The sequence below is a fragment of the Camponotus floridanus genome, unplaced genomic scaffold (genome assembly GCF_003227725.1).
Source record: "Camponotus floridanus strain SB8 unplaced genomic scaffold, Cflo_v7.5 scaffold140, whole genome shotgun sequence".
NCBI classification, from domain to species: Eukaryota; Metazoa; Arthropoda; class Insecta; order Hymenoptera; family Formicidae; genus Camponotus; species Camponotus floridanus.
This window is the reverse complement of record NW_020229260.1, coordinates 47491-73971: the sequence shown is the minus strand read 5'-3', so window position 1 is coordinate 73971 and position 26481 is coordinate 47491. Positions and strand designations below refer to the sequence as shown.

The following is a 26481-nucleotide window of genomic DNA, read 5'->3' as shown; positions in this document are numbered from 1 at the left end:
AGCGGATACTTCAATGTGTGCTTTGTATCGTATATATACATATATATTTATATCTTTCTATACACAAACTTGTATACAGATTTACAGAATAAATTAAATAAAATACACAATTATTGTAATAATATAAAATGATTCCAAAGAAATAACTACTAAATAGCTACTTTTTTCTTTATGGATTTCTGATTTTTATTTTAATACCATGATCATATATGCAACAATTATTTGTTTAATTGCTTGTTTAATCACAATAAAAAAAAGATTACAATACAATATAAAAGTAATATTCTCATATATAAAAGTAATATTCAACATTTATTAGTTATGCAAGATAATAACCATAATCAAACTTGATTTGATATCAATTGTCAGATTGCCCTATCATTAAATATTTTAACACACACAACTTATAAGATATATCAGTTTAGAAAAATATCTTTTGAATAATAAAAAGTATATTTCATAAATATATTTTTTGTGATAATATGTACATTATTATTATTATATTACACAAACTTATAAACTTATAAAAAATTATATTTTATATTAGTAATATATAAATTATTACACATAATATTTGCATAAAACTTTTGTATTCTCTAAATTCAAAAATGATGACCTGAATTATAGTATAAATATAGTATAAATTATTTTATACAAAAGATGTTAATATATAATTAGGCGATACCATAAAAATAGTAATGTTGGAAATATTACTTATCTAAAAGCTATTATGTAACTATTATGCTTTTTATGTTATGCTTTTTATAGTAATGTAATTCTCATATTCTTATAAATGTAACTGTGACTATGATCATGACATTGTAGTATATCTGCGGCGTGCGCACATGTGTGTGTGGTCCCTTTTGAATTGAATATAAAATCTACAGATCTGTCATTGAGGCACTTGTCCAGGAATATTAATTATCATTTTATTTAATAATCGTTGTGATCTCTCCGGTGCTGTATATGGACGGACTAGATTTGTACTAGTATAGCTTGGACTATAATCAATATTTAAATTTAATGGATCTAATATTGTAGTTGTAGTTTGTGTGCTTTTCTCTCCAGCGAGAGTTTCCACATTAGGCGTAAGATTTCGCGAGAGACTTTCGCATTCAATAGATTGTTCAATTGGAAGAGGAGCAGTCTTATTTCTTCGCACAAAAGCTTTTATAAAGTTTTTCCTTTCACTTGTACCTAAAACATTATTTTTACATAAATCTAAAAAATGAGTATGTATAGCTTCTTTACCATTTATTCTTATTATATAATACATACCATTGCACGTTTCATTTATTAAAACTTCATCCTGAAATTGTAGAAAGTGATACATTAATGGTAAATAAAGAGATAGATAATATTATATTATATTACATTGATAATATTATATTGAAATATATTTCTAAGATGAAGAAAATAGATAAAGGATGATTATATGGATTAATATAAAATTTATACCTTTGTTGCCAAAAGATCTTTAATGGGTTTAAAGGGATTTGAGTGTATAGAAATTCTTGATGGTGTATTTGATGCAATAGATTGGGATTCTAGAAGACTTTTATGTTGACAACTTTCTGATTGCTTGGTTCTATTATTCAAAGCAGCATAATTCTTTATTATGATATCCAACAGCCATCTGCATGAGATAAATTCTGATCATCAAAATAGAGAAGTACATATCGTAAAATTCTTATTTTATGTGTGTATATATATATATATATATATATATATATATATATAAACTTTCTTTTCTATGATTATAAACTTACTTATATCCATTCTTTATGCCCACAGTATTACTCTTTGATTGTTCCTTATCATAAATACAAGAACATGTTTCTACTCTTGTCGGACATTTCATGGCATTGGCTGCATGCTCCACATCTAAATTTTCAACCAGATCTAGTTCATCAATAGCTCCATTCAAATCTTGTTTGTTTGCAAGTCTACGCATACATTATAAAAATTTGATTGAAACTGAATTCATCTTTCAACAACATTCATCAACATTCTTAATCACATACGCATATAAATGATGTAAGCTGTTTTTTCCAAGATTAAAGAATAAGTAAGTAGTATATAAAAAGTGAATAATTATAAGTATATATCAAAAGTGAATATGAAACAAATGTGCACAGGTGAAAGAGTAACGACAAATTCAGATTTCTTACAATAATAATGGTTTCGTTGAAATATGCTCATGTGTTATTAATTCATTAAACACGACTTTATTTTCTGCAAGACGAGAAATATCACTAGCATCCACCACATATATTAGACCATGTATCTAAAAGATGTCAAATAAGAATGCACAGATGTAATGTATTAAAATTTCTTTTACCATTGATGGATAGAGCAATTGATTAATTATTAATAATCACAACATTTACATATATGATTCCATTATCACCCGTTTATCAAATGTACACATGTTGCTTACATCATTATAATATTTAGGCCACAATGCTCTAATCTGAGAACTGCCACCAAGATCATATATTTTCACTGAATATGAATTATGTTTTAAAGATACCGTTCGAAATCCCATTGTAGGCAGTACGTTTCGATCTGGATCTATAAAAAAAATATACATTATGTAAAAAATTGACAATATATAGCAATTAAGAGATTGTCTATTTTATATTTTTTTTAAATTTACCGCCGCTAATGTGATTCAGTATCAAAGACTTTCCAGCATTATCTAATCCAACAATAAGCAAAATAATGGTCCTGCAATTATGAGAAAAAAATGTAAACAAGATGTCACGCTCACAGCAGCATACGCATGTGTCTTTATGTCATAAATAATGCGTACTTTTCCATGCCGCGATTCCTTTTCAGCCTCCTTAACATGCTCCTGATGCAATTACCCATCGTTAAAAGAAAAATTAATTGTGTTTCCGCAGACTTCTGTCATTTATTACATGTATGTACACACACACACGTACATATGACACATATTATAGCTAATTCTAGGTATTATACATCATATATACTACAATAGTGTATACATCAATATACACTATTTTATACACATTGAGCTTTATATATATATATATATATATATATATATATATATATATATATATATATATAAGGCGAATTTCTCCGAAAAAGAGAGCGAAGTCGAGTGTCTTTGTCTTTTTTCAATACAGTCTAATTAAAAAGTTTTCTTCTGAAAGCTAAGAGACTGAAAGAAAAAAAGATTCTATTGTATAATTTAAAAGAAGTTGGAGAATGCAATGCGTTTTTTCTTCTTATTAATTGACGACATCAATTGTATACTTGCTGTAGTGCAATTTTGAATGGTCTGAAATTATGTAATGCGAGTTTGACATGTATGTACTTTTTTGAAGAATGAACATGTGCGAATGTGTTTTCCATGTAAAATAAATGTAATTAAGAAATCAGTCGGGACGTTTGTTACATAAATATTCATTACATTAAATACATATGTAAAATATGCGCTTAAATTACAATCTTTAGCAGTATTATCTGTGTATGCAAATTTTGTAAACGAAATTTAATTTATGTTAAAATATAAAATCCACGTTGTAAAAAATTCTTAATGTATTCTTATAATTAAATTAGTCGAAGAATTCATATAATTGTGTATAATATGTAATATGTGATTTTGTCATGAATTTGTAATATGTGATATTTATTTCTTTTTTCTAATGCTTAATTTGTTGTACTGATTTTTAATCGCCAAAAATGTCATGACGTTGTCATTTGAAAGCACATCGCAAAGATCATAAATTTAAAAAGCCGACTTATCAATATTACGTAACTATCTATATCATATGATTCATGGTCTAGATTAATTCGTAGCGTGTGTGATCTTATATATATATATATAATTATATATACATGTATATACGATCGCGTGGCATTTAGTGGAATCATTTATTGTTTCAGCATTAAGTTATTTAATATATTCGATAATTTATACAAATAATTTTACGATGGAACAGTATTTAAAATCGATTAAAGTTGGATTTATTGGAGGCGGAAATATGGCTAGTGCTATAGGCGCTGGATTAATTCACAAAGGTAATTGCACTTTCTTCTCCCTCTCTGTCAAGATAAATGAAAAATTAAGATAATACAAAAACAATAATACATACATGCTTCAACAGGTATATTGAATCCAGATAACGTTTGGGTTTCCGGTCGTACGGATAGAACGCACAGCTTTTGGAGGGAATTAGGTGCGCATCCAACATTGAAAAATAACGAAGTTGCAAACAACTGTAATATCATATTTTTGACAGTAAAACCACATATGCTTGACGATGCGCTTAACACTATTGTAGAAAAAAAAGCTGAAAAGTTTGAGAATAAGCTATTTATTTCAGTGCTCGTTGGAGTATCTCTTGAAATTTTGCATACTGTAAGCAAAATATTTTATATAACATGTGTAATATTATTTCAATCTTTATAACAATTAATATATAAAATTTTTCTAGAAACTGTCTGCTGTTGTAACTTCACCAAGGATAATTAGATCTATGCCAAATACACCTATGATGGTTGGAGAGGGAATTACAGGTATGTCAGAAAATAAGTGTATCAAATGCAGATTAATTTGTGTTAATACAAATGTAATTTTTAGTTTATTGCAGTAAAAATGCTGAGCCGAAAGATTTAGAACTAGTAGATACATTATTTTCCTATATTGGTATAAGCCAAAGTGTTCCAGAAAATACTATAAACGCCATTGGTAGTTTATCAGGTTGTGGTCCAGCATTTGTAAGTTATTATAGTATTGCTGAATTAGAGATGCATATAAATAATTTGTATTATGTACAATTTTTAATTTGTATTTAGGCATACCTCATTATAGAATCATTGGCAGATGGAGGTGTGAGGATGGGTGTGCCAAGGCCAATAGCAACTAAATTTGCAGCACAAGTGCTGGTAGGTGCTGGAAAAATGGTACTAGAGACTGGACGACATCCTGGTCAGTTAAAGGATGAAGTCTGTTCGCCTGGAGGTAATTCCATTGCTGGTGTTCATGCTATGGAAAAAGGAGGAGTCAGGTACTTTATAAATTATTTTATTTATTTAATCATGTAATTTTTAAATAATTATGATTTAATTCAATGCAGAGGATCTATGATGAATGCTGTTGAGGCTGCTGCAAATAAAGCAAATGAATTAGCTTCTCAATTAAATAAATAGTGCTCAATTAAATCAATAGTTAATATTTTGAAATAATTTTTAGAGTTAGTAAATAAACAATATTACTTCGCATCTTTTGATCAAGCCATTTCTTTGTACTTAAATATTTTATTTAGCAGCTTTATAGACTATAATAATAGTATGATGTCATGAAATGTATATAATTTTCAGTTTTATTTTTATGTAAATATAATTTCATATTTTATAAAACTCAGTGGTTTATTTATCACAAAAAATATGTAAAATTAATATATATACACATCATTCCATTAATTACTCAAAAATTACAAACTAATAGATTTATCTCTTAAATGTTTCTATATTAATCTATATTAATCTATGTTAATCTAGATGTTCCTAATAATAAAATAATAATAATATAGTTACATCTACAAACATGTACAACAAATTTACAATGCCTTTTTATTTTACATATAAAAAACTTAAAAAAAAACTTAATTTTTTGAATATTCTACACAACGCGAAGGGTCTGTAGGATAATATTCTTGACACTTGGTCATCAGTCTCTTAAGTGCTTGAATATATTTCCTTTGAGTCTCATCGTTCATAACATGAGCGACATTTTTTGAGAAGATCTTCTCTCTACCAGTACGTGCATGGATACCAACCATTGTTACACCAATTGGCCATGGAGAATTACCTATAGCCATTTGTAAATAGGCGTCGCTAGCCTGAAATAAAAACAGTTCGTGTTTTTTATATATTATAAAATAATCATATTATTATTGTACAAGGGCTTACTTGCTATATTATTATACTTGTACCATTGACTGATGCATTATATATTACAACATACACATATATAATCAGATACATACCAATATATAATTACGTTCTAGTAAGTGTTTAACAATTTCTGTTAAACTGTCGGTTATATCTTCTGGAAGAGATTTATTTTTTAACTTTCGCAAAAGTGGCTTTAAATATTCCCTTGTTTGAGCATATGTTGCACTATTCATTTTCCCCTTTGAGCTCATCTTTTCGGCGGTTGATCTACTGTTTAATTGAATGCCCCACATCTGAACAAGATACTGTACAAACAGAGTAATTACGCTCATATCGAAGTCCTTGTCTCCTTTATTTAATTTAGTGGACATTTTTTCTATATCTTCATAAGTAACACCTTCATCAGGTACATTTACATCTCCTTTTCCATCAAGACTTTGAGATTTGGAAGATGTCAAAATCTCATTGAGATATGCTTGATCCACTTGTTCCATTGCTTCTTGAAAATCATTTCTGAAGCCCTATTAATGAATTATTATAATAAAAATGTATTCTTTGAGAAGACTTTAATTAATAGAAATTTTATATATATATATATATATGTATATATATATATATATATATAGAGAGAGAGAGAAACATGATTTATATATGTATATAAAGAAATATGCTTTACCTTATTCACTTCTGGCTCCAAAATTTCACATTTCCTTAATCTCTTAAATGCTTCTATCTCAGATTCACCAAATAATAATATAGGTTCTCCTCGTTCACGTAACCGTCTAATTACTTCTTGTCTAGATAGCAAATGTTCGGAACTACTGTCTGTTACTGATTCCTCTGACTGTCGGCTATCATTTGATGGAGCAGTTTCATTATTTCCTTTATCAATTTCGTGCACTTCCTGTTGCTTTGATATTAAGCGACTCCTTTTAAAATATTTTCTATTATTGTCCTATAAAAAAAATACTTTGTTATAATATTGACGCACGATCACATCATGTAATTATAATCATTAAATTGCATAAAATATAACATGTAACATACCAAAACATGACTGTCTTCTAATTCTTTACGTTTCTGCAATATCACTGCCTTTAGAATGTCCATCCTGCTATATTATATGGATAAAAATGTTGAAGTATTTATATAAATAGAAGCTAAGTTTTATATATATACGCTTTTGCACTAGTAAATTAATTTCCTCTCATTCAAGAAGAAATACTATTAACAAATCCTTCCTGTATATCACAATTTAATCAGATTCAATTCAATTAACGTGAATTTTCTTAATTTCTTTAATTAGATTTTGCTAGTAAAACGTAGAACGTAGTAAGGTAGTAGAATGGCATAAATAATGTTAAGTTAGGTTGTCTTGCCAACATGCAACGTTGATTCATTGGTTCTAAAGATAAAAGCCAATCACGTTCACACACACACACACACACACACAAGCCTATGTTCCAAAATTCACTGCGCTGAAAATATATAATATACGTAACGTGAACTATCTATTTTCAACGCTGACAGTGAATTTTGGAACACGCCCACTTTTGCATAAGCGCATAACTATAAGCTAAAGGTACAATTTCATTGACGCTAAAAAGTAGCGTCAACAATTGGTTGAACAAAGAAGCAACTACTTACTTCTTTGTTCAACCAATAGTTGACGCTACTTTTTAGCGTCAATGAAAAGGCCGCTTAAGAAAATTGATTGGTTTTCTTAAGATGCGGCCTCATTGACGCTAAAAAGTAGCGTCAACCATTGGTTGAACAATGAAGCAACTATACTTACCTCCTTGTTCAACCAATGGTTGACGCTACTTTTTAGCGTCAATGAGGCCGCACCTTTATGCATATACTTGGGGACCAATCAATTTCCTTATGGTTATGCGCTTATGCAAAAGTATGGGCCTATTCAGACAAACTTGCATAAGTGCATATGCATAACATAAGATCATATGGAGCAATGAGCATCGAGTATTAAGTCGCCATATTGACTTATATAACATAATACTCGATGCTCATTGGTCCATATGGTCTTATGTTAGGGTGCGTTTTCACTTGACGCTAAAAAGTAGCGTCAACCATTGGTTGAACAAAGAAGTAAGTAGTTGCTTCATTGTTCAACCAATGGTTGACGCTACTTTTTAGCGTCAAGTGAAAACGCACCCTTATGCATATGCACCTATGCAAGTTTGTCTGGATAGGCCCTATGTGCTGCGGCCTTCAGTCTTCTCTCTGATTCCAAGAAGTAAATTGGACAACAGTCTAAAATGAAGGTAAAGTGGTATTTCTAGATATTCGTTTGTTCGAGACGAGGAAGTGCGTAGTTGTCAAAAGTCAAAATTAATGCATATATTGGTTATGCTATGATCGTAAACGACTTGTAACGCAATTCTTTTTATAATTTACACGAAAATCGTGTATATATATGAACGTGTGTGGATAGCAAATTCGAGAATTTGACAAAGATAATTTTTGCATACAATGGCGTTGAAGGATTGCCCGGACCCCGAGAGAGTTGGATGCGGCTTTAGCGCATTCAAAGAGATGGATGAAGTGATCGCTCTGATGACGGAATTGAAGAAACCGGATTTACCACCAAGTCTCGTCGAGAGAAATAGAGATCGTTTCAATTTTATTTTGTCCCAGTATCAGGATCAGCATCAGCTACTGGATCCTTATCTCGAAAGGATTTTGGGCCCCTTGCTGTCAATTATCAAGGACAATGATTGTGGGGAAACCATCAAGCATAATACATTTAAATATTTATTTATTATTATGTCTGTGAAAACGTATAAGAAGATTGTTACTTATCTTCCACACGAGGTAGTGGATCTATTACCTGTGTTAAGAATGCTTGAGAAGCAAGATCCAAATGATGTAGAGACATGGGAAACCAGATATGTTCTGCTCATATGGTTATCTATTATTTCCAAAATACCATTTCCTTTATGTCGCTTAGAGACTTCAGAGAATGTAGATCCAGAGCAAACTATTATTGTCAGGTAATAATATTGTCATATCTGTATAAAATATATGAAACAAAACTTATTAAAATAGATAGTAAGATATGTCAATCTTATCTGTCAATCTATTTTTCAGAATTTTAAAAATATGTAAACAATATTGTTTATCAAGAGATGCATGTGCTGTAGCAGCTGTGTTTTTAATAGCAAATTTTTTGACAAGATCAGATGTCAAGAAATTATATTTGGAAGAGATGATCATGTGGTGTTTAAAGGTAATGCTCTTTTAATGATGTTAAATATTATTAGTATTAGAGATTGAATAACAATATATACAATATATTATAATATAGATATTTCTATACAAAAAATATAATCATTGTAAAAAAGTAATATATACTTTTGAAATATTATTGCAATATTTTTTTTCAGTGTATAGAAAATGATCCTTTAAGACATGGACCTCTAGCTGTAATAGCTTCCATATTAAAACATAGTGCCAGAGAAGATGTTAAGCCATATAGTCAAATGCTTCTTGATAATATATTGAAACTTCGATTAAATGACAATCCAGCAGATCTTATTAGAAAGTTTGAAACAAAAGTTATTCAACGCATAGGTATGCAGAAAAACTCAAATTTTATTTATAATATATGTTTATTTCTTATAATAAAAATTAATTAACAATATCTGGTAGGTTTGGTATTATTAAAAACAAAAGTAGCATCCTGGCGCTATCAGAAAATGAGTCGGCCAATAAATATTATGCCTAATATTCAAGTAAATAATATTGATAATATTGATAATGTTACTGATATTACAAAAACTATTTCAAATGATAATGAAGATCAAGAAGTTCCCCCGGCTATCGAAGATATAATAGAACAACTTATACAAAGTCTTCGAGATAAAGTGATTACTATAAGGTATGTATATGCTAGTTTACATACTATAATTATAATATTTATTAGAAATAAAATATTAAATTAGATATAATGATATAGATGGTCGGCAGCAAAAGGTATCGGCAAGATAACAGCGAGATTGCCGGTAGACTTAGCCGATGATGTATTAGGCTTTGTGTTGAATCTATTTTCCGGGCGTGAATCAGATTCTGCATGGCACGGTGGTTGTTTAGCACTTGCGGAACTCGGTAAAGATATCATTTAGATATGTATAATGATTTTTATTCATCACTAACATTATTATGTTTTTATTTCAGGGAGACGTGGCCTATTATTGCCTCATCGTTTGAGCGATGTTATTCCCGTAGTTTTGCAAGCCTTAGTCTTTGACGAGCCTAGAGCTTACGGATCCATTGGCTATCTGATTAGAGACGCTGCTTGTTATATATGCTGGTCTTTTCCAAGAGCCTATGATCCACATGTTTTCGAGCCTTATGTCAAAGAAATTGCGGCAATGCTATTAGTGGTGACATGCTTTGACAGAGAAGTACAAATCATCATACAATAATCACTATTTGCATGACATTTATATTATTTATGTATTATGCGATATTGCATCGATAGATAAACTGCAGGAGGGCAGCATCCGCCGCATTTCAAGAAAATGTTGGCAGGCAGGGCAACTTTCCACATGGTATAGATATATTGACTGTTGCTGATTATTTTGAAGTTGGTGTAAGGAGTCATACGTATCTTAAGATCAGGTATAAAATTCATCAAATATTTTAACATATTAAATAGTCTGACTCTTATATGTAATCAATACTTGTAATATTATCTTTATTAGTGTCCAAATCGCGCAATACGAAGAATATACGAAGCCTTTGATAGATCATCTAGTTGCAAAAAAGGTTACTCATTGGGACACTGCAATTAGAGAGCTTTCAGCTAGAGTAAGTCTGAAAATTATTTATTAATAATATTAATTTATTTATTAATAATATTAATTTAAATGTACAATTTACTGAATATTACTAACGTTTAGTTCTGCATATGTTATTAATAATTTGTTACAGTCGCTTTTCAACCTGACAGCAGCTGATCCACATTATATGGTAAATACGGTACTACCAACTCTGTTGGACATGCTAAATTCTATCGATTTAAACGTTAGACATGGTGCGGTATTAGCTACCACGGAGATTCTCGAAGCTTTGCACAATCATTTTAATGATAAAATTGAAAATATTATTGGTGAGAATTTATAGGATTATATGTATGCAAATTAGTTTTCTATTTTTCTCTAAATATCTATAGCAAAACAAAGCAATTTTATTCAGGATCCACAGCTGTAGCTGATATACAGGATATAGTAAGAACGTTCAGAAGTAGAGGACAATTTAAAGGGCTTGGTGGAGAATTGATGAAACAAGCTTGTGCTGTGCTAATAAAAAAATGTTCCATTGTTCATTTTCCAATTCATTTCACAGATATTGTAGGTATGTATTAATAATTATGAAACAAGATTTTCCTTATAAAGTTGAATTTTTATATTTAATATACTAATATTCACATTATGGATAATGTAGATGACTGGGAGAAATTATTGGAAGAATGCTTAAGTCATGAGGTATCGGCAGTTAAATTAAAAGCAGCTGAAGCGCACACAAATTTTTTTGTAGAATATTATATAGACATTGACTATAATGCTCGAAGTGCTGTGATTAATCGTTATTTAGAGTCTCTGCAATCAAGCAATCAGATTAGAATAGGATTTGCACAGGCAATAGGTAAATGAGAGAATAAACGCAAAATATTAAATTTACTTCTATCAGGTATATAATATTTATTTATTTTATTACTTAAAAGGACATTTTCCATTATTTATAATTCGTGAAAGAGTAAAAGACATCATAGAGGCATTAATCGCGTGTACTCACATATCCGAGAATACGTTGAAATGGGCGGAGAGTAGAAAAGAAGCTTTACACTCTTTAACCATGATATTGCAAACATTAGGAATTGATGAAGCAGGTAAATATATTTATTTATTTCGAGATATAGTACAACTTGTCATTATATTTCTGTCATAACACAAAAGGCTTGTTCTTCAAAGAAATTAATGCATTTGGAATATAAATTATAGAAAAAGATAAAACTTTCTCAAATTATGACAATCTTTTACTGATATATATGATTTTCTAGCAATATCCATAGTTTTTACTGAGAATGAAAATATTTTAAACAATGGACAAATTTTTTCAGATAAATGGCGATTGTTTGTATCAGATTTGTATGATTGTTACCTGCTAGCTCTTAAGGAATATACAATAGATAGTCGTGGAGATATAGGCGCTTGGGTGCGAGAAGCAGCTATGAATGGATTACATGTGCGTGAAATATTCTATTATGGAAAAATAATTTGAGATCATAATATATCGTCAACACAATATATATTGGAATTAATTACTAAATTAATAAATTAATTACTAAATTAATTTACTAAATGTCTATATTATTATAGATATTGACAAACTTAGTATCGCAGGCAAAACTATCGTCCATCTTGAATGAAAACTTGATAGCTAGTATCATCGGTGGTATCGCACAGCAGGCCGTCGAAAGAATAGATGGAATTCGAGCTCAAGCTGGTATTGTATTTAGCGCGCTTATATACAGGTAAAAAAAATGTATATGTATATATGTAATTAATCTTGCCAATTATGTGTAATATTAATATGTAAAGCATTTTAATTCGCAAAATTAATTACTATTACATCTCTTTATAGCGATCCACCACTTCCGAATATTCCATATCACGACGAGTTAAAAGGTATATTTCCCTATAACGAATGTAAGGAGACTATTGAATGGAGAATGGAGTCTGCAACATTTCCACGATTTATTAAGATGTTAAGTTTCCCACCGTATAAAATAAATTTGTTACGCGGAATTATATTCAGCGTCGGCGGCATAAGCGAATCATTGGTATATTTAATATAAATATAATCTTTAGTATAATTAATATAAATAATCATAATAAATCTTATAATTGGTATATTTAATGTAAATAATACTCTCTATTCAATTTATTTATTAAGTATAACATCTATGAAAGCTTATTTATTTGATAAAGAGGAGAGAGTATCAACATTTTAATTTAATTTTAATAATAGTGTCAATCAATTTGTTTATAATTAAATATTTCTCTTCTATCAGGTAAAATACTCAAGTGTTTCTTTGTTTACTTATCTACAAGAGATTGACGAGACTGGTTTGAAAGATCTATGCGAGAAAATATTAAACATATTTGAGGAAAATCATAAAAATGAAAGGATGATAACATCGATGTTCGCATTTTTAGATCGTTTATTGAGTTCAGGTTGTATTCAATCTGTTTTGGATGACGCAAATAATACAATCGCAGAACGCATATTAGTATTATTAAAACATGAAATAAAATATTCTGGCAATATAAAACTACTTATTAGTAGTATAAATGTTTTCTGTCAGTTACTACAGGTTTGTAAAAGGATATTTCATATAATGATTCATTATTTTATTTAATTATTTAACAACTAAGAACTTATTTAGTTTATAATAAATGACTTTATCAAAATAATTAAATAATTTGTATTAAATATCATATCTCTAGGTACGAGGTCCGGTTGCAGAAAGAGCATTTTGTCAATTGAGTATATTTTTGTGTCATAAATATACAAGCTTGAGAAAGACAACGGCTATTCGTATTTATGAAGCATTAACTCTTTATGGAGAGGAGATAGATATAACAGAGGAAGATTTGACAAATATACTTACAATATTGAATGCCACAGATTGGGAACAACCAATTGCAGATTTACGTCCGATCAGAAATCATTTGTGTGAGTTAATGAAAGTACCTGCTCCAGTTTTGCAAATAAAATCAACGAATTGAGAGAAAGTCTAACTTAATATATAAAAGAAACTTAACATTTTTTTAAATTATCTTATTTCTTACATGGCATAAAAAACGAGACGGAATTAAATTATTAATATGTTAAATTATGGCAGAGAAATTCTGATATTTCTCATAAATTATATATAAACTAAACGTAATAATATCGTTTAAAGTTTGAAAACGTTGTAAATATATACTATTTTAAAATACAATATTTTTTCTTTTTTTTTTCTTATGTACATGATAAAGTATACATTTTGTAAAATGCATTTCACAATTTTTATCACATTATTTTGTACAGAATAAATGTATAAATATATAAAATTTCTATAATATCATATATAACGAAAAGAAATACTTTAAACATTTATATACGCATTCATTTTATACTCATATTCCTAATATAGTTCATAAAATAATCGAGTATTTATATTATCAAAATTGTTTGCAAAACTGTTTCCTTGTTTCATATGTATCTCAACATTCATTATTATCGTACATATTCATCTTTTGTTCATTAAAATGTTTTGTATTAATGCTGATATTATTAGTTATATAGTGAGCTAACAGCTTAGCTCCGCATTTCTCGATATTCCATTGATCTATCCACCAATTGCGTTTACTGATTCCACCTGTTATAGGATCTCTCGGTAGAGGACAATCGTATTGTTTTCTTGTTACCTTACGTATCTTTGATTCGCAATTATTCTGTATTTGCTCGCAAATAAAACATTCAAATTCTTCCATATAATTTCCAAACTCATAAGGTAAGGTCATCGATCTTCTTTCAAGTGCACGTAGTAATGCACTATTTGTAACGCGATACTCGCGTTTATTTAATTTATGAGCTAAATATTCCTCATATGCAGAATCATTTTTCACAAGTTTGTGTAAAAAATCAGAAAGTGCTTTTGGGCTAGTAAAATCTAATATCGAGATGGCGGATTTATTATTTGGGAGCCAATCCTACAAAATCAGATGTCTGAGATGGATTAAATTTTTAAAATTAGAAAAATTTAAATTGTAAAATTAGAAAAATTTGTATCAATCTTAGAGTTATGATACACACACACACACATACACTTTTAATATAGAATACCTTAAAGGATGGTGACCCATAATATATAGGTACAGAGCCAACAATAAGTGGCCTCCACAATTTTTCTGTGATATAATCATTACATATCGCATTTTCGAAAGCTATAGTAAATTTGTATTTGGCCACAAAAGATAAGAATTCACGATTATTTAAAATATCGAAATAGTTATTCTTGAACCTAAATTGATATATTTTGTCTGATAATTATTAATTTAACAATTCACAATATAAAAATTGTATGAAAAATAATGTATATGTATACCTGTCTTCAAGACGAGCATTATTTATACATGTACCATAGGAATCAATACGAATGTATTTCATTAATTCTAAGACATAACGATCCCTGTCGCTAGCGGTATCACAGTCAGATTGAATGTATAATACTGGTGCATAATTTTTTGCATGTATCAATGCAGACTTCTCTTTGGTAGACACATAATATGATTTTCCTATAAAAATATATCTTGTTCTTACATTTTTAGTAGCAAAAAATGGAAGCTTGGAAATTATTTTTGTTTATTATAAATTTATAAATTTTTCTCTTTATTTACCTATTAAATCTTTTAAACTGAATAAATCAAGAAGCGTAAGTGGTACATCGCTAAATCTGCTAAAGGTTGAAGAATAATTAAAAAGATTAAGTGTTTTCTCATGGATGAGTATAGGATTATTTCTAGGAGATTCTTCATGAAGTAAACCCCATGATACAGAGCTACTCCTCCAATTAGGCAAATCATGAATATGAAGATTACTTCCATAAAATAAAATACTCTATAAAAATTAATAAATACACATATAATATTCAGACTTTTGCTTTAGAAGATATTGCATTTAAGAAATGTAAAAGAGAACTTGTACTTTCAAGCGTATGTTGTTTTCAAATGCTCTATTGTGTGTAAAGTAACATTTAGCATTTCCGCAAGTTTTCACTAGATTGTTATTACCAAATGGAGTCCACCATAATACAACAGGTATATCATCATCTAGATATGATTAAGTGATTATAAAAATTAACTTTCAAATTGTTGAAAAAAAAAGTATAATGTGAATTACCTGAAGAAGACAATCTCGTGCGATCGTAAAGAATTAAACGTAACTGAAAATTTCCAAAATTAATTAGTCACTAGACTTACACAGTCATAAAGTTTAATTAATTTGTAATTTATGGTTTTTCATATACCTGAAATATTATGATACATAAACCTAGCGTTGTCGCAGTTGCAAACATAATACGTAATTTCCGTGGCATTATAATTTATGAGCCGCACATTCATGAAGAAATCTATCTTTCTCTCTTTACATATACTTATATTAATATTTTATTAATTATTAATAAAACATAACCTAGAGAAATGACAAGAGTGTCAAATTTCGATACTGAAAAAATGTCACTTCAATCAGCGCGCAGATATTCATCAAGAGTTCCGATTGGTTAATGCATTTCGATATCGAGATCGATGAACAAAATGTTCGCGATATCGACATCATGAACAGCATAAAAGTATCGATGCTCGAATATCGGTACTCGTTTGCAGCTTCGCACGTATCGCGCTTTGTCATCACGTATAGAGAATCATAAAGAGAAAATCTCGAGGTCTCGAGGAGAGATCGCGCGACTATTTTATATCTTATGCGTGTGTATGTGTGTGTGTGTATACTTTACCTCCCGCTGCGACCGTCGATGGCATTTCTCTTCATGGTGTGCGCCTCCGGACCGCTCCAAAGGCAGCCAGTTAGCTTGACCAGTCGGCCGACCAATCAGTCACGGGGGTTCATCGCGTTGCTCTCGCATATCTCTGTCACGCTCTAACCTCTCAGTCGTATCCGTCACGCGAGTCATCTCGCTCTCGCTTCCTTCCTTCGCCCTCTTCTCTTTACCGCACCTTCGTTCCCCTCTGCCGCGCTCCTCTCTCTTCTCTTCATCCTCTTCCTCCTCCTCCTCCGCTGCCGCCACTGCCCTCTTCCTGTGTCGCGTTGTACGTATCGCGCCGTTTGTCTCTTCCTCTCCCGCCTATATCGTCCCTCCCTCCCTCCTTCCTCCCTCCCTTCCTCCTCCTCCCTCTCTTCTCACTCGGGCTTCTCTTTCCCTCCCGCTGAAATCGGCTACATCGGTGTATCATCGTTGCGCGATTTTACGTGCTCCCGTGTGCATTACGGACGACTCCAGGTATCCAGGATGCAAGCTATCAAGTGCGTGGTCGTCGGTGACGGGTACGTAAAACGCAAAATCGTCCCGAGAAACGTCGTTTCGTCAAAATTGAAGCTCGGTCGGAGCGGGGAGAACCTCGCGAAAGGATCCGCGCCGCCGCCGCTCGAGCCCGCAGGAACGATCGTCGAGCGAATCCGGTTGTTACCTCTTGGACGCCGAAGCGCTCCAGGGCTCGCGATGGCCTCGATATCATTCCCGAGTGCGAACGCAATATCCAGCACGCGAGTGCCCACCACGCCCGTGCGGGACCGTGAAACGACGTTGACGTGTGCACGCGTGTTTTCGCGAGGACGTCATATTTTTTTGTCGCACGCTTTGCTCGACGTAGCGCGTAAAATCGTGGCCTCGATTTGATGTTTAGCTTTTCTAATTAGAAGCTAATCGGTCCTTCGTAACGTTTCGAATATGAATCGAGATCCTCTCGCTGACAAATCCTTCCAATATCCCATTTTTCGCGGAATAGTCTTACGAATCTTACATTTCGCACAATGATTCATCTATTAATGAGTACATTTATTGCATGTTTTTTTTTCTTTTTTCTTCTACCGTGAAAAACCAAACCGGTTTAATCATCTAATTGGAAGAATATTAGATTGAATTATTATTTATTTTCTCTGTTCTCTAGTGCTGTTGGTAAAACATGCTTGCTGATAAGTTATACCACCAATGCATTTCCTGGGGAGTACATTCCAACGGTGTTCGACAATTATTCCGCAAATGTAATGGTTGATGGGAAGCCGATTAATCTCGGTTTATGGGATACAGCGGGACAAGAAGATTATGACAGACTGCGGCCATTGTCTTATCCGCAAACTGATGTCTTTCTGATTTGCTTTTCACTGGTGAATCCGGCGAGCTTCGAAAACGTTCGCGCCAAATGGTATCCTGAAGTACGTCACCATTGTCCTGCCACTCCAATTATTTTGGTTGGCACCAAATTGGATCTGCGTGAAGATAAAGAGACTATTGAACGTCTTAAGGACAAGAAGCTAGCTCCCATCACATACCCTCAGGTTTGTTTTCCTTTGGCAATTATATAATGCCAATGATATAAAAGCTTAATACGATCAAGCGATCAAAAAATATACATCATAGATAATAAGAAAATATATATCAAAAAATTAGAAGATATACATAAATAATAAAAAAACATTTATTTCTTTTATTTATATAACAAAATAAATTGTGTTATAAATATAATAATTATAAAAATAATATATGAACAATAAAATTGCAATTAATGTGCAATAACTTATTAGAAATGTTTATAATACTGATATTTTAAAGTATATGTTTTATTCATAGGGTTTAGCTATGGCGAAAGAGATTGGTGCTGTCAAATACTTGGAATGCTCTGCTCTGACGCAGAAAGGTTTGAAGACTGTGTTTGATGAAGCGATACGCGCTGTATTGTGCCCTGTTCTGCAAGTGAAGCCAAAGCGCAGATGTTTCCTTCTATAATATTAAATGTATCCCTCTTTGCACGTTGGTACTGGAATGTGTTAAAGTGTTTCATTGTCTCATCTCCAGTGTACCAAACTCGAATCGAATCAATCGGACAAGTTACCGACATTTGGAACCCCAGTTGTACCAGCCTATGCCAGCGTCAACAGGCTGCAAACATCTGCCAGCATAAACGCACAAATACTAGTTCGGTACAAAATTTCCAGCGAGCAAAACAAGAGGGTTTCACGCAAGAAAATAAATTTGGAATATATAAATTCATTTTTATGTGGCCTCCAACATCCTATGAGAAATTAATCGAGAAGTTTTTGTGCTGTCTCACACGAACAAAGCTTCCAGTCTAGACAGTCTGATAATAGGGCTATAAATGCAAATCGACTGGATGTTCTAAGCAAAAAGAGTGTAAAAGAAGCCAAAATAATTGAATTAACTGCTGTACAGTATACTAGAATATCTAATTAATATTATAATTAATAATTATGTATGAATGGTAAAAGAAGCAAATATTACTATATAATTGTATAAGCGTCCAAACATTGATTGTATACTGATCAGTTTAATCAAAGAGGAAAACCATTTTATGCTATTTGCCATTGTACATTTTAGGTAGGACATATATAATTAACATATTTAAAAAAAGAAAAGAAAACAGTAGTTTTTCCTTATTGCGAAAAAATTGCAATATATGTATCAAGATATAAATTTGAAGAGAGAGAAAATATTTTTTAGAGATATGCATAGAGTACATGGCAAATCTGTTTGGACGATATTCATCTAGATGTTCATTATAAATGTGAATAACAGAGAAAAGAGAGTAATTTCACACGCATACATTTCTCCAAGTACTTAGAGCAACTATAGTTTTCTTTTTATTCAAATATTCATTAACAATATGTTAAAAGCTTCAGAGCTTTTGACAAGATTGCTTTTGTAAAGAGAGTTAGCTGTTGAAAATCTCACATCAACAAAGTTTATTCGTTTAAAATCCCAGATTTCTTTAAGAATTTGTATATAAAATCTAATTGAAGACATTAGATGTGTAATCAGATGTCACTCAATGTTAAGTGTACATGTCCCATATTTAAATTCTGTTCGTATAATAGTTTGACGATATTTTTGATTTGATATAAGTTCATAATGAGATACAAAAATGATGTTAGATATGAATTTAAAAAAATGTCTAATAGCTATACATTTTCCAAGCGGAATCAATAGCGCAGCGGCCGCATAACATGGCTTCCTTCTTCCACTAAATTGGTTAACAATTATACATAAACATTATAATTACTATAAACGTTACATACCATAATTTAAGGGATAGCTAACTATTGTACAAGAGTTCTTTAGATGTATGTGATATAAGTATAAAATTATAAAATTTGCAGATTTTTCTGCTTCATTTGCAAATGTATCATACACGATATGACCTGTGATTACATGCGATATGCATTTTTTTACAGGAACTGTCGTGTTATCAGACCGGAATTAAAAAGAATATTGCTGTTATTATCTCGAAAACAAGATATAGCTATTGAAGCAGAGAATTGTGTGAATGTTCTGTATGAAAGAATATGTGTGAGAGGATGATGTGAGAGAGTGAAAAATTATCAGTGTGAAGGAGAGAAAGAATACAAAAAGTACGAGTGTATATGTAACAAGAAAGAAAGAATATGCTATAACATAACAATTGTATATAAATGCTGAACTTCAAATGTATTCCTACTCTTATTACCACATAATATGCGATTTTATACATAATGTATATACGTATAAATGTGTGATAATATGAGTCATATACATAAATATATATAAAAGTCGCGCTGATCGAATCTAAATCGAACGTTACTTGTTTTTTATATATATATTATAAATATATATAAAAAAGACGGCGCGAAGAGAAAAGGGGAGAGCTGAATTAAGACCTACTCTTTACCAACTAACTGCTCGCACACTCATTTATTAATCTCTGTGCAATCTGTTTGAAAACAAGAAATAAAGAAAAGAGATTTGGTCCATATGAAAAGAATCATAAAACTATTGTAATGAAATATGCCTTGGTAATTATGCAGATAAAGCCACTTCCGACTTAATTTTCACACATATATTAATAATTTTATTAATATTATATAATATTTTATTATATAATATATATTAAATATATTAATATTATAATTATTATATTTTATTATTACATATACAGGGTGGGCCATTTTAAGTGATCTACTCCAATAACTTTTTTATATTTGAATGTACAACAAAATGTTTCAAATAAAAGTTGCTTGACTTCGAGGGGGACAGAAGATGGGTGGCAAAAATTTGACCTTGGATAATCATTTGAGGATCACATAAAGGTTACTTTCAATTTCTTAAATGGAACCCCCTATTTTTCATTGCATATTCTTGTAGCTTATCTCGAAAGCTTTCCAAAACACTATAATTAAGTATCTTTTCATTAAGTACTTTTTGAGTTATAAGGCTTGAAATAATTTCTTAATTTTACATAAACCATTCATTTTTCGATTGTCTTACCTTCATACTTTTATATACAAAATAATGAAAGGAATCAATTGGTGTAAAGAAAACATACAGTTGTTTTTAAGAAAAAATATGGAATTGTTAATTGCAAATTACATATTTTTTCTTAGAAACAACTATGTGTTTTCTTTACACCAATTGATTCCTCTCATTATTTTGTACATAAAAGTATCAAAGTAAGATAATCGAAAAATGAATGGTTTACTAGATATTTTATGGTTTATGTAAAATTAAGAAATTATTTCAAGCCTTATAACTCAAAAAGTACTTAATTATAGTGTTTTGGAAAGCTCTCGAGATAAGCTATAAGAATATGCAATGAAAAATAGGGGGTTCCATTTAAGAAATTGAAGATAACTTTTATGTGACCCTCAAATGATTATCCAAGGTCAAATTTTTGCCACCCATCTTCTGTCCCCCTCGAAGTCAAGCAACTTTTATTTGAAACATTTTGTTGTACATTCAAATATAAAAAAGTTATTGGAGTGGATCACTTAAAATGGCCCACCCTGTATATATAATTTTCACATTTGATCAAGATACACATTCTGTAATGTTATAAAAGTTTTAGCCCACGCTTGTTTTCTATTGATCAAGTTATCAACAAAAATGGAATAATTAAAAGTTGTAATTTTCACTATATATGCTTATGTATGCTTGTATGTGTTTGTGTATGTGTAAAATTTGACTTAAATCAAAAATATATTTGGATAAAGTTATACTTTCCAGAAGTAAAATCTCTCGTAGGACGGAAGCGTAACTCACTGTGTCCACGCACAAAGTTCACTTTATATCTAATCTTGACTCTTTTGTTGAGAATAAACTTCGCTTCATCTTCCAAAGTGGAAAAATTTCCAACGAGCAAAACAAGAGGCTTTCATACAGGAAATCATAAATTCGTTATACATAAATTCATTCTTATGTGACCTCCAGCATCCTAGAGAAATTAATCGAGGAGTTTTTGTGCTGTCTCGCACGAACAAAGCTTCCAGTCTAAACAGTTTGATAATAAGACAATAAATGCAAATCGACTAGATCTTCTAAAAAGTAAAAAGAGAATGTAAGAGAAGTCAAATTGGATTAACTGCTGTACAGTATAAAGTATCTAATTAATATTATAATTAATAATTGATGTATGAATACCCTCCTACCCTACGGGAGGGCTCCACTTTCAGAAAATAAAACCTGACCTAAACTTATTTTTTATTGAAGCTAAAAATTGGTTTGGATTTACGTTATGTAACCATTGTATGATGATAAAATAATTATATTCTATTCATTAAACTCTTATTGTTGATAACTTATTAATAAACAACGCGGGCTAAAACTTTTATAACATCATTCAGATCTTAACACATAAAATTATTGAAATCGGAAGCGATTCTATCTACATAAATACCAATGCTTTATATATTAAAAAATGGATGTTCATTAAATAGTTTAATTAATTTCTTTTATCAAGAAATATAATCTTCGGTACAATACTATTATTATGTATACTATTATTATGCGGCACTATCAAAGAATGTGTTGATCAGTGCAGATACCTGATCAGGCGTATATTTTATATATTTTGCTGGATTTTTTGAGAATGATGTGCCACGATATTTATTATGGAACACAGTATATAGTGGAACAATAGCTTCTTGCAGTTCCTTCCTTAACTCCTCGCGCAAACATCTGTCAGGTACCGAATAAGAACGCTGACACTTGGCTACTTCCTCAAGTTCTCTCGTGAAACCCAAAAATTTTTCTTTCAACATTTTGGCGGCAAGATCTGATGCAAAGGAAAAACACATACAAGAATTAATGTGATTAAGTCTAGAAATCCACTAATTGTTAAACACTTCAATCATTGTTTCAGAAAGTAGATAATATTAATATAATACATGACATTATGTGAATATGAGCTCAACGTATTTGTATGTTTGTTATTTCTTTCTATATGTAATGTCGCTAAAGAAATGTCTAGAATCTTATTTTTATAACTTCTCTCAATTTTTTTTTAACATGAGAACACGAACCTGGCTCATCTGCGAGATACGATCGCGCTTTGGCGAATGTCGTAGTGACATAATTGTTCTTATCTTTGAAAAGTAGATCGTTATACGTCTGTTCTGCACTTGGCTCGGCCAGTAACAATAGTTCCATGAGGGAACTTCGGCAGAGAGCGTTAACCACGTAATTGTGATTATTCAGCCGGAATAAAGCTCGTAAAGCAAGATCTGAGTAAGATGCGTCGCTTTTATTTACTAGTGCTAGATTCAACTGAGCGAGTACCTTCTCTGTAAAAAGATGAAACAAATTTCATCAAAATTAACTAACAATATTCTTTTATAGCTGCTTCAAATTAAGTTTTATGTAGAATAAATAATGACACGGAAGAATCGTACGAACTTACTGATATATACACCGAGAACCATTCTATGTACATTTTCCGGATCTTTCGAGTGTAACGCAGTCTGATCGATGAAAAGATTGCGTCGCAAGACAGCACCAGCCATGTCTGCATATTCGGCCAATTGTTCTAAAAAGATTAAGACATTACTAGTTCCTTCTGCCACAGTACCGTCTTTTGGTAAACCCGCGCCGGATTCGTTTCTCACGCTCTCTGCAAATTCCTCCAAAGCTTTAGCACCCTGCAAAATTAAATATTTAATTTTCATGTTAGTTACGCGTATATCCTTTTTTATATTAATGAGACTTTTTTTTCACAATAAAATTAATATCATCAAAACGAAAAAGCTTTGCTATCAATCTGATAGTATTAGTTTAAACAGTCGAGCGAAAATGTGATTAAAATAACAAAATTGAGAAGAAATCGGTTTCCATTTAATACTTTTCTTACATTATACATTAATTCATAGTTTGTTATTATATATTAATATTTTTTAAGAATAAATAATCCATTTTACGCTATTGGAATAATTTTTTTTTAGCAAAACTGCATGATTTCAGAAATATAGTGTATAAATATATGCGTTGAAAAAACCGTTATTTATGTTTAATTAGGAAATTCCTTTAGATGAATAACTATATTAATTCAAGTTTTAGAAATTTAAATCTTATAATACAAGATGATAAATTTAAATTGAAAAAAAGGAAAGAAATTAATGTGAAACGTACGGTTGTATGTAATGTATCAAGTACGGATGCGAATTTTGAGCGGAGCGCGTAATCGCAACCCTCAACCGTTCTTTCAAGATCGGGCTTTAATTCGCCGAGATGTTTTAAGATTGGGAAGACCACAAGAACGGCAGAGAAATCGCGTCTCGTGATGCATCGTTTGGCACGCGTAGCTATGCTATCTCCATCGTGAGCCACTAGGTCCATCGCGTCGCGAACAGTAGCCTCGAGCACTTGCGCCTGCAAGGAGGGCGGTAAAATCCTTGCGACCAGCGTGCGTTCGGCTTGTATAAGTTTATGCAGACCGGCTGCTAACAAGAGATAATTCTCCATCTCTTGTTCATCAGGTGCCGCATCCTCCATAGAATATGGTGAAAGCTGCGTCGGCTTCCTGGATACGGAATTCAGGGCCAGATTCAGCCTCGTCGTTTGCGACGCTTTCAACAACATTCTGTTGGCCTTATCCAAAGCATGCTGCAGTCGTCGCGATGCTCTGCGCCCGGCGTTCTCCTGACCGTCCAGGGAATGCCTGTTCGCGAACTTCGCTCTCTGTAAGATTAAATTAAAATAAACATTTTTTAAAGATATATATTTTTATGTAAATGTATATTCTATTTACAGGCATAGGACTTCCGGCGTGGGTGCTACCGCCACTGGCGCTTCTCTGATGCTCTTTTAGCAGTAGCAAGGACCTCAAGACAATGACGGAACGTACAGAAGCATATATTTTTGTATGTCTACGTTGGCCTCTTTCTTCAAGCCATTCAGCGATTTTAAATAGATCACTCATAACGCTTTCAGGTAATTGACAGAGAGACTGTGGTGCATCTTCGCCGCTGGTATCCTCATCCGAACCAATCAAATCCAAAAGTACAATAGGAAGAATTGGCCTACTTTGACGATTAAGGATATCGTGAAATTCGGCATAAAGCGATTCTAGGCCGATTGAGAAGAGCCCTGTAACGTTTTGTAATTCGACAGAGCTGGGATTATTTTTCTGGAAGTATCGTTGAGCATTATAGAGACGATTCATAGCCTCAAGAAAGCCATCCAAACCACTGGGCCCACTTGGCTCTGCACGTACTACAGCTTCTACTTCTTGACATACACCATAGTATCCAATAGCATGATCTAATATGCTTAAAGTTTTTTCTATATCTGTAATATTAAAATCAAAGAATTTGCAGTAGAAAGTTGGCAGAATTTTAGAACATTCTATAATTCAAGGAAGAATAATGAAACAAATGCATACTGTGTTGCTGAGCTTGGAGATTTGCAGTCTCATTATAAACAGGAAGTATGGTACGGCGCAGTGTAGCTAAGCGTTCTTCCAGGGAAGAGAGTATTCCCACCACTCCACTCGTTAATCGTCGACTACGTTCCTCCGCCTCCTTCAGAGTTTCCAGAGCAGCAATTTCTGACTCTAACTTACATTGTATCTCGAATCGCCTTTCAGAAGTGTCAGTCCGTGTCGTATGCATATTCTCTTCATTTATTTTTGCATACAAGTAAACATAACGTTAATTAACAAATTTGGAATCCATAATATTAAATGAATTTTTATTAAAGAACAAATCTCTTCAAGGACAGCCTTAACAATTAATATTGTTTTCAAAATTTAATATAAATTTTTAATATAAGCTAAAATTATACTATCATGAAATTATATTCATATGAGATGAAAAATATAGTTTGCAATTTTTAAAGATTACACATATATTATCGTTGACATTGTCATATGATATTGACAATTATGATATGTATCATCATATTATATCATATAATATATAAATTTTTTAGATCGTGTAACACATTTTTGCTTTATATAAAAAGATATTTTTATGGTATATCCTTAGTATTTTGTTATCTATATATTACAATAATTTTTTCTTCGATAAAAAAACCTACTTGGTTTAAATCTGACAGTTACTTGTAATCATCCCAATGACTGCCGACAAAGTCTTCGCAAACTTCCTTTTACTAAATCATCGACTTAAAAATATCTAGATGTAATAAACGCATAATCTGATACGGGCTTTACTCTATGGCTTTACAAATTGTCAAACGAATAGTCACGATGTATAACGAATATCTAGATGTGAAACGTTCGATCAATTTTCAAGCATTCCTTGCGTTCCAAAATTTTCTTGAAATATATAGTTATGTTTGATTGACCAATCAGAACAAAAAATTCTTAATTCTTGTTAATTCAGAAATATACGTAATTATGTATGATAATCAAAAAATATGATAAATTAATAAGAAGAAAGGAAAATAATAATATTAATTTAAAAAAA

The 26481-nt window shown here is 31.3% G+C and overlaps 7 protein-coding genes across 8 annotated transcripts; 3 read left to right on the top strand and 4 right to left on the bottom strand.

Moving 5' to 3' along the window:
• Positions 1-680: 680 nt before the first annotated feature.
• Positions 681-2931, bottom strand: LOC105250224 (ADP-ribosylation factor-like protein 13B). The gene is made up of 8 exons (XM_011256204.3): positions 2816-2931; positions 2660-2730; positions 2441-2574; positions 2172-2287; positions 1770-1946; positions 1459-1636; positions 1279-1309; positions 681-1197 (listed from the first exon to the last, which is right to left on the bottom strand). Exons 1-8 carry the CDS (start codon positions 2872-2874, stop codon positions 893-895), a joined length of 1071 nt encoding a protein of 356 aa, XP_011254506.1. The 5' UTR covers positions 2875-2931; the 3' UTR covers positions 681-892.
• Positions 2932-3860: 929 nt separating this feature from the next.
• On the top strand, positions 3861-5342 carry LOC105250223 (pyrroline-5-carboxylate reductase 2). Its single transcript, XM_011256203.3, has 6 exons — positions 3861-4053; positions 4140-4393; positions 4470-4551; positions 4616-4752; positions 4831-5042; positions 5112-5342. The coding sequence occupies exons 1-6, from the start codon at positions 3966-3968 to the stop codon at positions 5182-5184; spliced, it is 846 nt and encodes a 281-aa protein (XP_011254505.2). The 5' UTR covers positions 3861-3965; the 3' UTR covers positions 5185-5342.
• Positions 5343-5495: 153 nt separating this feature from the next.
• Positions 5496-7056, bottom strand: LOC105250222 (pre-mRNA-splicing factor 18). The gene is made up of 4 exons (XM_011256202.3): positions 6979-7056; positions 6608-6886; positions 6024-6452; positions 5496-5876 (listed from the first exon to the last, which is right to left on the bottom strand). The coding sequence occupies exons 1-4, from the start codon at positions 7039-7041 to the stop codon at positions 5640-5642; spliced, it is 1008 nt and encodes a 335-aa protein (XP_011254504.1). The 5' UTR covers positions 7042-7056; the 3' UTR covers positions 5496-5639.
• A 1161-nt stretch (positions 7057-8217) lies between these two features.
• LOC105250221 (tubulin-specific chaperone D) lies at positions 8218-13814 on the top strand. Its single transcript, XM_011256201.3, has 17 exons — positions 8218-8942; positions 9040-9178; positions 9336-9522; positions 9601-9829; positions 9908-10056; positions 10126-10355; positions 10433-10572; positions 10656-10761; positions 10885-11062; positions 11149-11307; positions 11398-11598; positions 11678-11842; positions 12074-12198; positions 12333-12487; positions 12598-12796; positions 13028-13330; positions 13464-13814. The coding sequence occupies exons 1-17, from the start codon at positions 8422-8424 to the stop codon at positions 13743-13745; spliced, it is 3468 nt and encodes a 1155-aa protein (XP_011254503.2). The 5' UTR covers positions 8218-8421; the 3' UTR covers positions 13746-13814.
• Positions 13815-14112: 298 nt separating this feature from the next.
• LOC105250219 (alpha-(1,3)-fucosyltransferase 10) lies at positions 14113-16248 on the bottom strand. The gene is made up of 7 exons (XM_011256199.3): positions 16031-16248; positions 15904-15946; positions 15709-15833; positions 15402-15621; positions 15110-15299; positions 14848-15025; positions 14113-14714 (listed from the first exon to the last, which is right to left on the bottom strand). The coding sequence occupies exons 1-7, from the start codon at positions 16097-16099 to the stop codon at positions 14226-14228; spliced, it is 1314 nt and encodes a 437-aa protein (XP_011254501.1). The 5' UTR covers positions 16100-16248; the 3' UTR covers positions 14113-14225.
• A 210-nt stretch (positions 16249-16458) lies between these two features.
• LOC105250220 (ras-related protein Rac1) lies at positions 16459-20194 on the top strand. The gene is made up of 3 exons (XM_011256200.3): positions 16459-17061; positions 17685-18072; positions 18365-20194. The coding sequence occupies exons 1-3, from the start codon at positions 17027-17029 to the stop codon at positions 18518-18520; spliced, it is 579 nt and encodes a 192-aa protein (XP_011254502.1). The 5' UTR covers positions 16459-17026; the 3' UTR covers positions 18521-20194.
• A 2092-nt stretch (positions 20195-22286) lies between these two features.
• On the bottom strand, positions 22287-26210 carry LOC105250218 (exocyst complex component 7). Of its 2 annotated transcripts, XM_011256198.3 has the most exons (7): positions 26093-26210; positions 25437-25670; positions 24804-25342; positions 24185-24733; positions 23460-23697; positions 23083-23343; positions 22287-22835 (listed from the first exon to the last, which is right to left on the bottom strand). In XM_011256198.3, the coding sequence occupies exons 2-7, from the start codon at positions 25663-25665 to the stop codon at positions 22564-22566; spliced, it is 2088 nt and encodes a 695-aa protein (XP_011254500.1). In that variant the 5' UTR covers positions 25666-25670; positions 26093-26210; the 3' UTR covers positions 22287-22563. The 2 variants fall into 2 exon arrangements, with proteins under 2 accessions (XP_011254500.1, XP_025262163.1); XM_025406378.1 differs by lacking the exon at positions 26093-26210 and having other exon boundaries at positions 25437-25694.
• Positions 26211-26481: the final 271 nt, after the last annotated feature.

Coding starts and splice junctions, on each gene's coding strand:
- LOC105250224 (XM_011256204.3), bottom strand. CDS start 2,874: ATGGGTAATTGCATCAGGAGCATGTTAAGGAGGCTGAAAAGGAATCGC. Junction 1,947..2,171: donor TCAACGAAACCATTATTATT/GTAAGAAATCTG, acceptor ATGTATGCGTAG/ACTTGCAAACAAACAAGATT. Junction 1,637..1,769: donor GGCATAAAGAATGGATATAA/GTAAGTTTATAA, acceptor TATCTCATGCAG/ATGGCTGTTGGATATCATAA.
- LOC105250223 (XM_011256203.3), top strand. CDS start 3,966: ATGGAACAGTATTTAAAATCGATTAAAGTTGGATTTATTGGAGGCGGA. Junction 4,054..4,139: donor CGCTGGATTAATTCACAAAG/GTAATTGCACTT, acceptor ATGCTTCAACAG/GTATATTGAATCCAGATAAC. Junction 5,043..5,111: donor ATGGAAAAAGGAGGAGTCAG/GTACTTTATAAA, acceptor AATTCAATGCAG/AGGATCTATGATGAATGCTG.
- LOC105250222 (XM_011256202.3), bottom strand. CDS start 7,041: ATGGACATTCTAAAGGCAGTGATATTGCAGAAACGTAAAGAATTAGAA. Junction 6,887..6,978: donor TAGAAGACAGTCATGTTTTG/GTATGTTACATG, acceptor TTTTTTTTATAG/GACAATAATAGAAAATATTT. Junction 6,453..6,607: donor TGGAGCCAGAAGTGAATAAG/GTAAAGCATATT, acceptor ATTCATTAATAG/GGCTTCAGAAATGATTTTCA.
- LOC105250221 (XM_011256201.3), top strand. CDS start 8,422: ATGGCGTTGAAGGATTGCCCGGACCCCGAGAGAGTTGGATGCGGCTTT. Junction 9,523..9,600: donor AAAAGTTATTCAACGCATAG/GTATGCAGAAAA, acceptor AATATCTGGTAG/GTTTGGTATTATTAAAAACA. Junction 10,356..10,432: donor TGACATGCTTTGACAGAGAA/GTACAAATCATC, acceptor TTGCATCGATAG/ATAAACTGCAGGAGGGCAGC.
- LOC105250219 (XM_011256199.3), bottom strand. CDS start 16,099: ATGCCACGGAAATTACGTATTATGTTTGCAACTGCGACAACGCTAGGT. Junction 15,834..15,903: donor CACGAGATTGTCTTCTTCAG/GTAATTCACATT, acceptor AATCATATCTAG/ATGATGATATACCTGTTGTA. Junction 14,715..14,847: donor ATGGGTCACCATCCTTTAAG/GTATTCTATATT, acceptor CTGATTTTGTAG/GATTGGCTCCCAAATAATAA.
- LOC105250220 (XM_011256200.3), top strand. CDS start 17,027: ATGCAAGCTATCAAGTGCGTGGTCGTCGGTGACGG. Junction 17,062..17,684: donor TGCGTGGTCGTCGGTGACGG/GTACGTAAAACG, acceptor TCTGTTCTCTAG/TGCTGTTGGTAAAACATGCT. Junction 18,073..18,364: donor CTCCCATCACATACCCTCAG/GTTTGTTTTCCT, acceptor TTTTATTCATAG/GGTTTAGCTATGGCGAAAGA.
- LOC105250218 (XM_011256198.3), bottom strand. CDS start 25,665: ATGCATACGACACGGACTGACACTTCTGAAAGGCGATTCGAGATACAA. Junction 25,343..25,436: donor TCTCCAAGCTCAGCAACACA/GTATGCATTTGT, acceptor TTAATATTACAG/ATATAGAAAAAACTTTAAGC. Junction 24,734..24,803: donor ACGCCGGAAGTCCTATGCCT/GTAAATAGAATA, acceptor TTAATCTTACAG/AGAGCGAAGTTCGCGAACAG.